Here is a 15,006-nt window from a genome sequence, read left to right as displayed (position 1 = left end):
CACATGAGCGATTACACTACGAAATCAATCCGGTCGAATGCGTTTTCGACTGAATCTGGAAGCGAACGAAAATAGACAACCTCAAAACGTTTTCACCTGTATTTAGAGTCGTCCACTTGTGATCCGATCGACCAAAACGCATCTTAATACCAGGTGTAAACAGGATCTGAGCAGCCTTAAATCTTTAGGTTACACTTTATTTTAAGGTGTCATTGTTACAGTGTAATTATATATTTAAGTACTGAGTACTATTAAGCAACTACATGTACTTAATATAGGGTTAGGGTAGGATTAGGATTTGGTTGAGGTTTAGTTTAGGGATGTCAATTTTCACAAATTCCCATGATCGATCGTCATTAAAATTAACGATCAATTAATCGATTAATCGTTAGCCGTAATACTGCGATATGCATCTACTGCAGTGGCTATGGCCAACAGCATGACAGGGTCTGCAAATGCTGCTCAAAACGCTATGTTCCTCACCAAATCAATGAGAATGGCTTTAAATAAAAATAAAGGGCTAGTAGGATTGTAAAATGTTTTGATGTGATTGATAATTAAATTAATTATTTAATAATCAAATATAATTAACTACTAATACAACGTGTCACCAACGCCACCTCATATGCGCTTAGAATGCGTGACTGTTGTGGACGCGGTCTTCCTGGAACAACTGCACGCGCTGAATGAATCTGCTACCGTTAAACTGGAGCACTTTGCTAGCACATTATTTATCTAAAAGAAACGCATCCTATATGAAATTAATCAGATATATTCAAAATAAACATAATATTACAAATTATATCTGCACAAAATGACGCAAATTCATGCACAAGTGAACTTGAACTAAGTTACGTGCCATTCATTCAGAACTACTCATGTTGTGGACGCGCTCTTCCTGGAGCAACGCGACACGGCAACTAAACCCAAATAATTCACAATGTTTTATTACAGTATTGTTCTCTTTATAATGTTATGTAATATTACAGTCCCAATAGTCATTATTAGTCGTGCACTGCCGTTTGAGCTGACGCTTTACTACAGAGTTAATTCTTAACCAATTGCATCCAATATGAGATAAATCGGATAAGTTACCCAGATAGCAAATAGTAATTGAAACGATGTTAAATCAACATCCCACTGTCAACGATAAAATCATTGAATCAACGTCGAACTCTGATGTTGATTCTTCATCATGTTGCACCCTCTATTATCATTGAAACAACGTTTAAATCATACCTAGAGATCAACAGAATTTCAATGGTATTTCGATTACAATGGATATTGAAACAATGTTGAAATCCCAGCATATCAACAAAACTTCAATGGTGTTTTAATATACCACAGGTTTAATCTGAAGGTCTGTAATTTTAATATAATATTAAAAACATTATTATTAGGCTATAATCCTGCTTTAGGATGGGCTAGCAAAATATAGAAAATAGAAACTATACCTTTAGGCTATAACCTAGACTAGCACAAATGACACCCCACGCATTCTTTAAAAATTAAACAATCATTTTTATTGTATTATTTCATTTTTTCTTTTTCTTTTAACGTGCTAAGTCCTGCTGCGTCTGTCTTCCGTCTTCCAGCTCCTCCCGCTCGGTCTGGGGCGTAGCGCAGCCACTTCTGTACAGCTTGAGCGAAGTCATAGTGTTTGCCGTTGTAAGACGTTGAGGCATCTAGAATACAAGTAAAAAATCATGTTTATTATTTTATTAAATCAGAACTAATTGTTAACTCAACAAATTAAATATAAATAACTGGATACGTATAACTAATTAAATAGCAAATGTATTGATTAGAGTTACCATAGACAGAAGATTTTTCTGGTTGACTAAATTGCACATTAATTTCTGCTTAAATACTGGGTGCATGCATAAATCTCACCGCAAAAACACAGGCTAATAATAAGGCTATGTCTTTAAAATTAACGAGGCATTTTAATTGTTTCTAAATGAAGTATGTAGTGGGGCTAAGCCCCCCCTTGACGCCGCCAGGCCTGGTTGTCAGGCGCTGTATAATAACAGTGCGCGCGTGGCGCGCGCGCTTCCCCGCGCTCAGAAAAGGTGCAGAAGATCATCAAAAATCATGATATCGCATAAGCACTAGTATAAAACGACTGTTATCATCTCTGAAAACAAACACAATGGAGTTACAAAACTGTATCGCACGCATATCGCAGCCCTGCTCGAGGATTATTCATATTTTGGATTTGTAGGCTATTACGACGAGATGGTCTAATCGGCATTTCCAGTTAACGTTACAACTCGAGACAGTTCTGCATTGAATAAAGTAAAGGTAAACCATGTCTTTTGTGTAATTCTGGCCCGCCACGGTCACTGCTGTGGGTATAGCGCTAGATAGAGCACTATGCTAGCGTTGGTTCCGCCGGTGTTCTCCGGCGGTCAGAAGAAATAGCGGTGCTGTGTTAATAGATTTCACGACACTAGCAATGGGTACAGACATGCATTTTGAGCTAGCTGTCACAAAAATAGACTGGACCAGTGAGGTTTTGCTAACTTTATAACCTAGAAGAGAACCACAAAGTACTTTTGGCAGATTTTGACACATTGGTAAAACAAAAATCTATTTCAGTGACTGCAGCACTGCGTCGGTTACTACATTAACCATCATGTTAACGATCAACCTAACAGTATTTGATTTGGTACAATTCATTCATATCGAACATTAAGCAAGCTTACCTGTACGCTTGTGCCAAGGTCCAGAAATGAGCTGTGTTCGGTGCAGTACGTTGGTGTTGATCTCCCGGTCAAACAAAAATCGTCAACTATATCGATGCATTTTCAATCATATTTCCCGGTCAACTATATGCGATGACTCTTCAACAACAGCGTCGTTTCCCGGTCAACTATAAATCAATGACTTTTCAACACAATCAGCGATCGCCCGGTAAACCAAATATCAATGCTTAATCAATCATAAAGATAACTATAGATCAATGTTGTTCCAATATTGTTGCCATCAACATTAATAACATCAGGTTTTCATCGATATGGTAATGGTGATTCAACATTTATTTTGCATTGAAATTTCAACATCAACCATAATGATGATTCAGATGGAAAAACAATGTTTATTCAATGTTGGCTTGCTGTCTGGGTATAGATAGGCATACACAAAATAAACAGTATTACAACTTACATTTGCACAAAACAAAAGGCTGCGAATGCACACGCAAACTTATAGTCATGATGTCGGTGTAAAATGGTCCCAAACATAACTCCGGCGCGCTTGCTTTACATGTTTTGCGGTTGAGCCGCGCACACGCGCATGAAGACCTGCTTAATCGATGATCAATAAGTTGTATCGATTAAATGTATTATCGACAATTAATCGATAGTCGATTAATCGTTGACATCCCTAGTTTAGTTGCATGTAATTATGCATAATTTACTGTTATTACTATGGAAAGTACATGTAACATATGTAACAAGGACACTGTAAAATAAAGTGTTACCAATCTATTTGCTCTGCAGTTTATTTGGTTCCCTCTTGTAGTTGAGAGGTTAAAGAGGTTATATATGAGTATTTTCGAGTCTTTTTGAAAAATATTTGGAAAATGCATGCACAAAATAATTGCATTCACATGTCTGGTTTATTTATGAACATTTTGTACGAGTCGTGCATATATTTCTTTTCTCTTCTCATGAGCGCGTGTGTGCATTTATCACGTGCAAGTGAATGCTTGTGGAGTCGGCAGTGTGTGTGTGTGAGAGAGCAGTGCACTTGCCTGAGGAGACAGTGTTATGTAAGATATCTCTGCTGCATACTGCACTTCAATAATACACCCATACTGCTAAATAAAGACACGCACACACTCATACTGTACACACATACAATAACAAATCATATACAGAGGAGATCAGATTCTCAGGACGCTCTTTCTGAAGGTTGTCCAAACACACTGTGCATGTCATCATGTTCTGATCAGCAGGAAAGGAAAATCACAGATGACATCTCTTTGATAGATCAAATGTTTTTCCTAGACTGGATTGGGATTAAATGAAGAGTAAATGGAGAATCTCCTACTTCTCAGATGTTTTTCCTTAGAAAAACACCCTAATCTCACACGTTTCACTTCAGACGTGTGTTTTAGAAGAGATCTCAGCAGTGTCTCAAACTATGTTCTTTATATTTGATCAGAATCATACTCAGAGAAAGATTTTATTGCTCATATACTCTTAGAAAAAAAGGTTCAGGGGTGTTCAAATATAGAACCCTAGGATTCTTAAAATCAATTTTAAAGAACACTTTATGCTAAAACATTCTGTATAAGGGTAAAATACAAATAGTATAGAGTAATTGTCCCATACTTTACTCACCCTCAAGCCATAGGTGTAAATTACTTTCTTCTTTCAGCACAACACAATCAGAGTTATATTAAAAAATATTCTGGCTCTTCCCAGCTTTGAATAGTGTTTGAAGCTCCAAAAAGCGCATCCATCCATCATAAAAGTAATCCATATGAATCCAGTGGGTTAATAAATGCCTTCTGAAGTAAAACCATTTTTTTAAGAAAAATATCTACATTTAAAACTTTACAAACTATAATCACTGGCTTCCGGCAATGGCCGTACGCACATTCAAGAGAGTTACGTGGTTTTCGCGAGAGGCGTCAATTCTCACCTAAGATTACGGTACGCCGACGGCAGTCATACGTCGGGTCAGAGGTCACCCTACCGCCGGGAACACAACTCTCTCGTAAACACACGTACGGCTGTTCCCGGAAGCCAGTAATTCTATAAAGTTTTAAATATGAATATTTTTCTTTCAAAAACCCACCGCTTCGCTTCAGAAGGCATTTGTTTACACCCTGGAGCCGAATGGATTTATTTTATGATGGATGGGAATGCGTTTCTTGGAGAAAAACTCACTGCCTATTCAATGCCATTACAAATCTTCATCCCAGATTCATTTAGACATTGCTGATGTCTCTTCTGAAACTCTAGAGGAGAGACATGTGGGAAAAACAACTGAGAGGCAGCAGACATAAGCAAAATACTTTTGCTCTCGATTTATCTCATGGAGAAACAACTAAGATATTAAAGAGCTCTCATTTGTGATGTTCTCCAATCAAAAGCCAGAGATTTTATTATGAACTTAAATATTCCTCATCCAAATCCATGTTGCGTTCATATTTCAGTCACGGCAGAGTTTGAAAATGTGGATCACGGTCTGCTTGTTTGGTGCACACCAGGGTTCGGATGACAGCGTTCACACTTAATCAAATAAGCCGCACTAACAGAGCAATCGCACCAGGGTTCGTTTTAATTGAACCAAGCTTGCCAAGTGTGAACACACCCTGAAGATCAAATGATCTGAACTTTACAATCCACATTCATTATATAGCTCTATACTTTCTCTGTCAACCTCTAATCAATGTCTCTAATCTGTAAATTTGTATTTGTTCCAAGAAATATTAGAAAAATCTTCTGAGACAAAGTTAATATGTGAAATATGTAAATGTTACCTGACTGAATTCACAGTTATTGTTTTGGATGCTGCAGCACGTCTGCGCGGCTCAAACTCTTGAATACAGGCTGAAAAATACGTTTTTTGAAAACACAATTTTTGGATGTAGAAATGGGTTAGCATGTGGGCTGCTATGACTCAGTGTGTGTGTGATGCGCTTCACTGGTGGCATGCCAACCTCTGGCTGCTGTTGCCCGGTAACACTTTGCCACAGTTTTGCTCTCATTTCACCTTTTTACAGACTTTTTGTCTTTTTTGTCAGCCTTAGATAGTTCACCCAGAAAGGAAGATTCTGTCTCGCCCTCATGTGGTTCTAAACCCATAAGACTTTTGTTCATCTTCGGGACATGAATTAAGAATGAGAATGAACCACAATGGTTCTTGCAGAAGTTCAAACGTGCTGCGTCACACGAGAATGAACCTCATTGGCTCTCGCACATCAAGCGAACATTGAGCTTAACTGATTTGTGAGTTGATGAATGTTACAGCATATGTGAATAAAAGCTTAAATTGCATCTGTTCATCATATAACCCGATCGAGTCTCTTCAGAAAATGTGGATTAAACCTCTCAATTCATATGGATTAGTTTTACAATCTTTTTGAAGCATTAAAGTGGTAGTTGTGTAGCTGTCAATGGAGGGACAGAAATCTCTCAGTTTTCATCAAAAAGATCTTCATTTGTGTTCTGAAGATGAACGAAAGTCTTATGGTTTGGAACGACATGAGGCTGAGTAATTAATGACAGAATTTTCATTTTTGGGTGAACTATCCCTTTAAATCTTCCTTTGCTCTCGATATGATTTCTGTCTATGAGAAACAATTGAGATATTCAAGAGATTTACTTTACTATGAGTATTTTCAAATCTATTTGAAAAATACTTGGAAATGCATGCACAAAATGATTGCATTCACATGTCTGGTGATGTCGATGAGCGTTTTTCTTTACATGACCTCACAAATAAACGTGAAATTAGTATCTGAAATGTTAAAGTCGGCATGAAACAGAAGTTGCGATATTCTTTTGTTTCCTATTATGACATATATCCGAGTGGGACACAATTTTGTCCACAGGGTATTGATTGGATGGTTGTGGTTTGCTATTGTTGGATCTCGTGTGAGTGACAGGTTGCCCCGCCCTCACGCCAGTAAACACATCATCAGAGAAGAGAAGAGATGCTGCAAGAGGGAGGGGAAGTTATTTTCATTAATGATTATAAAGCGACATTAATAATAATAAAAAAAAAATCATTTATAATAAATACTGCAATTTTCCATAAAAATGGTCCATTTTGACCGATCATAGTAAAATCCTAATTAAATTGGTTGAAACAACTGTAAGTTAGCTGTTTAAAAATTCTAGTCAATGTGTTAGTGTTTTAATGTGTAATTAGTACATTAACATTTACTGGCATGCATGTCCAGGAATGCTGGCCCACTCTCAAGTTGATCCTTCCTTAAGTCTATGGGATTTTTCACTTGTTTTGTCGTCCACAAAATCAACAGTATAGTATTATTTAGCATTATAGTAGATTATTTTGGATATTCCTGAGTTTCCATCATCTAAATTGTGAAGTCAGTCCAGGCTCTCATCCTCATCTTCCTCACAAAGTCGTCTGGAAGCCCTCTAAAAGTGTGTTATTGAGCGAAAGCCCTCTAAAAGTGTGTTATTGAGTGTGTCCTGTGCGTCCTGGCCTGAATGCTAGCTGAATTCAGGAATAAAGTTTGTTCAGCATTCTGGATGTGTCTCTATACAATGGATGTTTTTTGTAATCTTGTTCCCTCTTGGTTTTCTACACCATTTACTAGGTTCTTCTCTTTCTCTCTCGGCAGCGGTGCCGTTTCCGCTGAGCCACAGGTTGAACATGCGAGAGGTGTTCGACAGTGAGGGGAAACCGCGTGTGGACCTGCTGAAGGCTCACCTCACTAAAGAGGGACGCGTGGAGGAGCCCGTCGCCCTGCGCATCATCAACGAGGGGGGCGCCATCCTGCGCCAGGAGAAGACCATGCTGGACATAGAGGCGCCCGTCACAGGTTACTCATCTCTAACTAGAAAAGAGGATAAAAACATATATTGTTATTCTTTTATACATATATGATCATTGAAGGTTATTTTTATCTCTAAATAAACTAATATTAAATACATAAACTATAGGTCAAAAGTTTGGAATAATTCAGATTTTGTCTCACCACGGCATTTATTTGATTAAAAATACAGTAAAAACTGTTTTCTATTTTAATGTGTTTTGAAATGTAATTTACTCCTAGCCACTTTTGATCAGTTTAATGCGTCCTTGGTCAATAAAAGTACTAATTTCTTTCTTTCTTTTTTTATTCTTACTCACCCCAAACTTTCTAATGTTAGTGGATCACGGTTTCCACAAAAATATTAAGCAGCACAACTGTTTTAAACACTGATAATAGTAATCAGCATATTAGAATGATTTCTGAAGGATCATGTGACACTGAAGACTGGAGTAATGATGCTGAAAATTCAGCTTTGACATCACAGGAATAAATTACATATTAAAATATATTACAATATAAAAATATTTTTAATATTTTTAAATATTACTGTATTTTTGATCAAATAAATAAAGCCTTGGAGAGCATAAGAGACTTCATAAGAGACCCCAAACTTTTAAACGGTAGTGTGACAACAAATTCAACATTGCTGAATATTACCTTTATGTTCTGTTGCAGTGGACAGATGTGTAACTCTGGAAAAATATTCATGTTTTAGAGTAAAAATAGAAGATTTTATCCTTTGAGATTGAATAATTCACGTGTCAGAGGATTAAAAGATACATTCACAAGTATAAGCATACTATGAATATGTACAAAATACATCTCTAGAGACTAACAAGAGGGAGTTTGATATGCACATGCACATATTTATGTAATTCTCTGTGGTGAGACAGAATTACACTACATATGAATTTTATAACAGAAAAAAAGATACATCTCTCACCTTAGCAGAAAAACTTTGAAAATACAGTCTGAGATGACATTAGAGAAGAAATGATATTGTTAGGAGAGGTGAGATAATGAACCGCACCTATAGTGACTTTAATTTCCCATGAGTCAAAGCGAGGTTTAGTAGGTCTGACACAGGACAAAGACATTGCTCCTCAGCCATGAAGAAACCGTCATTTAGCAGGCAGAGAGGCGAAACACGGGACCTTTCCCCGTTCACGTTGGCCTCACACCTGAGACCGAACCTCTCCCTCTCTCCCAGCATGCATTTCTGAACCCTCATCAGCTGGTGGCCTAGTGAATTTCACACACAGGGGCCATTAAAAATTAATGGCTCGCTGGATAACTGATTTAATTCCCTGGAACCCATTACAGAGAGAAAGAGATGGTTAGCTTTGTGTGCTTTCAGGCATTCCAGACCTCGTGGCCTTTAACCCTTTGACCTCCCATTGGGAACACACACTCACATGAGAATAGCTCCAATTAGACGTCTTCATTAGATGTAAAACAACACTCACCATATCTTCTGCTATCTTATTTCTATCTTTCTCCAACTTTGTCTTTTTCTCAGATACACACACACACACATTTCATTCAGGATGGTGATCTTTCTATGAGCATGTACACAGCTTTTTCCTTCCCGTCTTAATATACAAGATGTTTGTTGGATGGTTTCAAACTGATTTCCAGCTGCAACTATTTAATTTTGTTACCATAGTCAGACACAAAACAACCATATTTTGCACATCACACATGTATTAAATGCAGGAACCATTTAGATTTGCTAATGTTGCTAATAGGACCAGGGCTTGACATTATTTCAGCAGTGGCGTGTAACACAGTCACTCCTACTTTGACGGTTTGAAATTTAAATACAGTATAATATATACATTTTTCAGTTGTAGTCTTTTAAAAAGGCATCTAAAATAATAAACTAAGTGTAATGTAGTGTTGTCAAAAATATAGATTTTTCAATACATATCGATACTGAACGCTTTCAGTACTCATTTTCCACAGAAAAGATACACGATACCAGCTGCTCTTTCTCTCTCTCTCACCTCTCCGACAGCGAGTTACACACAAACCCTCCTCTCCTCACTCACTCGTTTCATTTGCTCCGGATGAATGTTGTTGGTGTTGCAGGGCTTGAATTTCGGCGTGGGATTGCACGTACTGCGCATAATTTTACTCATTCCCGCAGATTTTGTGCTCACACCCAAAGTGAAGTCCGTGCACATAAAGCCGTCTCTCAGTACTAAATTGAGTTCTTTTTCACTCCTTATTTCACTTAAACAGTAGCCTGGAAATCCAGACCTAAATCTGAAAGATTAATGGTCTGGCATTGACTAATGAAAATCGGCCAGCTCGAGGGGCGGTACCAAGCATGCATTTGAAAATCTCACTGCACGCAATTGGATAACACTACGACCAATCACAACAAGCCCCATACACTATGCGGAGCTAACTGGTAGATTAGACTCTTGCTGTATCCGGTCAGCAAAATAGCAAAAACACCCTTCTTACAAAGGAAAGATTCGAGCGCCGTCTTCTGTTCCTCTTTTAGATAAAAAGCCAAGTCTAACTCATTCATTGTAGTTGAAGCCGTTTCAAACAACTGGTGTTCATCCATCGCCATCTTGCAATGTTTACTAATGACTTCGACGTCACAGCGCTGTCCTCTTCTGTTTAGCTCGCCTCTGGCCCGTCTATATCAGATAACCCGATGTGATTGGTGCAGCTCGGATACAAGGGCATATTTAATGAGCATCATTACTCGACGCCAGAGTAACTCGCTGAGCAAATTCAACTTGCGAGAACTCTGGATTTCCAGGGTACTTAAACAGTCAAATACACAAAAAATGTCAAAATGCTGATCTTGACAAGTATTCACATAAACACTGTCAGTTATGTTTTAAGTGAACGTAAAAGGTTGAGAATTAAAATGCATGTGTAACAGTATAATGGATCCATGCGTCAGGTCCTAAAGTGACAGCAGCCTAATATACCTGCTATCAAATTATGAGATAATATTAAAAATATCTATATGACAGTTTTTCCCCATGGTATCAATGTCAGAATTGTGTCCAGTGAAAATGCTGAGTGGCTAGTAACTTTAGAAAACCACTAGCCACAGTGGCTGGAGAGCAAAAAAGTGAATGTCAAGTCCTGGATAGGACCTATTAAAATGAGGTAATACAAAAAAGAAAACTATTTCTCCATAGAGTTTACATGATTGTGGCCAAATATGATTACAAATGCTTACTATTATTGTGTGACTTTGAACACATAGCAGGTGACATACAAAGAGAGGACTTTCAGGATGACGCTGACCACATGAAATCAGTTTACAAGCATAATTCTCTTTCCTGTGTTGATTGTATTTCCCATTGAAAGCAAGGTTCAGGCTGATAGAAAGGCATAACTATCTGATTGCAAAGAACCCCTTTCTTGTTGTCATATCGGTCTATTTAATTATTTTAATTATTCAAACTGACTCCATTTAAAACTTTTTGTACATTTAAATGGTTAGCCTTACTGTAAGTTTATGCAGTTTTGTAAGTAGAAACTTAAGATGCAAGTTTTAATATCTGCCTTTGATTTACACTGATAACTGGACACCAATGATATTTAATTATTTTAAATGTTTGAAATTAATTAACATTTTAAATTTAACATTTTTGTAAAATACTTTTATTATTGTTTAGAATTGTACATTTTTTTTAATAATCTTTGTTCAGTAGAAAGTTTTAATATCTGCCTTTGATTTACACTGATAATATCTGTATACCAATGACATTATTATTGTTAAATAAGACATTTTTCTTTTTTTTAAAACTCTAATCCTAAAATCCTTTTTTGCATTATTTTTTTTAGATATTTGAGTCCTTTTAATAAACTTTGTTCAGTAGATTCTTAAGGTTAATGGTTTTATATCTGCCTTTCAATTACACTGATAACTACAAATTACATTATTATTATAATTTATTTTAAATATGGTTCAAATTATTAAACATTTGAATAAAAATATATTTTTTTTTTTCAATCCCTATCTTTCTATATTTACAACTTTTCAAATGATCATTCTGCTAAAACCTTTTCACTATTATAATTATTTTATTGTTTTGAAAGCGCTAGTGTTTCCTTCAGCTAATGGCGATCTTTTTTGTGTTGTTGCAGTGTGTGGTGATATCCACGGACAGTTCTTCGACCTGATGAAGTTATTTGAGGTTGGCGGGTCTCCTGCAACAACGAGGTACCTGTTTCTAGGGGACTATGTGGACCGAGGGTACTTCAGTATTGAGGTAAGTCACCCTAGTGTGTAGTACACACCATCTTTGTCTAGATATCTGGATGTGGTCTGTGAAAGCATCTTTATTTCTATCTATATTCTCTCCTTCAGTGTGTCCTTTACCTCTGGTCGCTGAAAATCCTCTACCCAAAGACGCTGTTTCTTCTGCGGGGAAACCATGAATGTAGACATTTGACTGAATATTTCACTTTCAAACAAGAATGTGAGTACTGACATGAGGAAAACTCTTCGTCTTCTCAGCTACGGTGTCTCTGCACTTACATTTAAAGTTTAAAACTATGCATTTCCTATAAACACACCAGTTCACCTCTCATCTCCTCTGAAGGAGGTCTTTTTCTGGAGCAGTCTCTTGTCAGACAGAAAGAGAGATGCAGAGAGAGAGTATGATTAGCAGAAAATTAATTTGCCTGTTAATGTTGGGCCCAGGGAGCCTGTGAGTGTGATTTCCCTGATGAGAGGAGTGAGGAGGAGTGAGTGCCCTCCTTTACCATCTGCTGACTGACAGAACATATACACACACACACACGTTTGGTTTCCATGTTTTATGGGGACTTTCCATAATCACAATGATTTGTATACTATACAAACTGTATTTTCTTTCCCCTTACACTAAACCTACCCATCACAGAAAACTTTCTGCATTTTTTACACTTTAAAAAACATCATTTTAAAAAAGCAAGATGGCAGCAGGAGCATCAGGGTGAGTTTTTACTATTCTGTCAAGGGTCTACAGATGAAAAATAGCCTTTTTGGTTCATTCTGGCACATTTACATCTATGTTTATTAATGTGCACTGCGCCTGTAAACAAAACAAAAAAATCTGTATGATTTATAAGCTGTTTTCCTCATGGGGACCAAAAAATTTCCCCAAGAGGACGAGGATTTCTGATATTACCAGCTTTGTGGGGACATTTTGTCCCCATATCTTAGGGTTTACCAGGACACACACACACACACACTTATACACAAATGTTTATTGTGCTATCTAAATGGGGACACACCATACACCTAAAATTAGTTTCATTTTATTATTAAATGAATAAATGATTTAAAATAAATATCTCATTTGAGAAATAAAAATGCTGTGATTATTATGTTTGTAACTGAAAGTTAGGTCATTATTAAATAATAATATTCCTCTTTACAGCAAGTCTGAAATCTGATATATTAAAAAATAAAATAAATTATATATGTGAATATTTTTATATAAATATCTTGTTTTTTATTATTATTTTAATAATTATTTTAATTTATAAAATAATAAATAAATGTATATATATATATTTAAAATAATTTTATGAGAATACATATAAATCAATATAATTAGTATTAATTATTATTTATAATATAAAAATGAATATAATCAATTTTAATATAATAAATTCATATTTGTTATATTAATTATTATAATATATAATACATGTATTGCTATTATTATGATTCATATATATTAAATAAATATAATAAAATAATTAAACATTTTAATACAGAGCATTAACTCTTTTAATGATTAAATATATTATAAAAATGTATACATAACATTGTTTAAAAAAATCTTGTAAGAAATAAAAAAAAAGGTTTAGTGGGGTAATTTTTCTAAAAGAGTATAACTAAATTAAACATGCACTTACTGTGACGCACATTTGAAAAGGTAATAATCACATTCAGTATTGATTCTCGACACAGCACATTTGTATTCTTATACTACTACACTGCAGCATAGAAGAAACTTTACATATTGATTGATCCAATGTCATTAGTGAGAGTATTTGTGAAGAAAGATGGAGGGAGAGATGGAGAGATAATGCAGAGTGATGCAGAGATGTGGCTGAACAGATTGGTAGATTTGGAGCAGTGAGATTGACACAGCACTGACTGTCTCTCTCTCTCTCACACACACACACACACACACTCCTTTAGTGTCCTCTGAAAGTGTAAATGAATGCAGGAGCTTAATGTACAAATTAGATTCATACAGAGAAAATAAACACTCACTTCATTTCTGAGCTCTGGAATGACATTACTTCAAACTCTTCCATCTGTATTTCTCCTGCACTTTCTTTGTTTATCTCTCTCTGTCTGTCTCTCGGGTGAAATCAGATGCTCTGCAGGTGTGTGATCTCTGGCTCTCTTTCTTTCAGGTAAAATCAAATACTCGGAGCAGGTGTACGATGCGTGCATGGATGCGTTCGACTGTCTGCCTCTGGCTGCACTGATGAATCAGCAGTTTCTGTGTGTTCATGGCGGCCTGTCTCCAGAAATCCACACGTTAGACGACATCAAGAGGGTGAGCAGGACTAGTATATATAAATTCAGCATTAAATCGATAAAAAGTAACTTTAAGATTGATGCTATTCCAAATAAATACTGTTCTTTTGAACATTTATCAAAGAATCCTGAAAAAAAAAAAATATATATCAGGGTTTCCACAAAATTATTAAGCAGCACAACTGTTTTAAACACTGATAATAGTAATAATGTTTTTTGAGCAGCAAAACATCATGTGACACTGGACCACAAAACCAGTCACATGGGTCAATTTTATGAAATTGAGATTTATAAAGCATCTGAAAGCTGAATAAATAAGCTTATCATTGATGAATGGTTTATTAGGATAGGATAATATTTGGCCGAGATACAACTATTTGAAAATCTGGAATCTGAGGGTGCAAAAAAAATCGAAACATTGAGAAAATCGCCTTTAAAGTTGTCCATTTATGTTGGCGATTGTGCTGCATTCACTCACAAAAATAAATGTTTTATATATTTATGGTAGGAAATTTACAAAATATCTTCATGGAACATGATCTTTACTTAATATCCTAATGATTTTTGGCATAAAAGAAAAATCAATAATTTTGACCCATACACTGGATATTGTTGGCTATTGCCACAAATATACCCGTGCAACTTGTGACTGGTTTTGTGATCCAGGGTCACATATTAGAATGATTTCTGAAAGATCATGTGACACTGAAGACTGGAGTAATGATGCTGAAAATTCAGCCTTACTGGATGATTTGAAATGTTTTAAACTTAAAGTTCCCATGAAATCAAAATTGACGTTTTTTGGTTTTTAGTATGAATATGTTAGCCTTACAGTTATCTATAAGCTAGTGTGCTGCAAAACAATGACAAAAATCTGCATTTAGAAGATATAAGCATTCAAAACTTACAGTCTCGTGCACTTACGCCAATATGGGTCAATGATCAGATTTCCTGC

The 15,006-nt window shown here is 36.1% G+C and overlaps 1 protein-coding gene across 5 annotated transcripts in view; it reads left to right on the top strand.

Moving 5' to 3' along the window:
* ppp3cb (protein phosphatase 3, catalytic subunit, beta isozyme) overlaps positions 1-15,006 on the top strand; it is a 47,362-nt gene that overhangs the window by 18,705 nt on the left and 13,651 nt on the right. For 3 of the 5 annotated variants that reach the window (XM_079892009.1, XM_079892011.1, XM_079892012.1), the window contains exons 2-5: positions 7,307-7,531; positions 11,651-11,775; positions 11,874-11,985; positions 13,925-14,070. In XM_079892009.1, coding sequence (XP_079748135.1) covers positions 7,307-7,531; positions 11,651-11,775; positions 11,874-11,985; positions 13,925-14,070 — 608 coding nt within the window. The remainder of the gene's footprint in view (positions 1-7,306; positions 7,532-11,650; positions 11,776-11,873; positions 11,986-13,924; positions 14,071-15,006) is intronic. The other 2 variants (XM_079892010.1, XM_079892013.1) reach the window with 1 other exon arrangement.

The sequence above is a fragment of the Squalius cephalus genome (genome assembly GCF_949319135.1).
Source record: "Squalius cephalus genome assembly, chromosome: 14".
Lineage (NCBI taxonomy): Eukaryota > Metazoa > Chordata > Actinopteri > Cypriniformes > Leuciscidae > Squalius > Squalius cephalus.
This window is presented reverse-complemented; position numbering and strand designations above follow the sequence as displayed.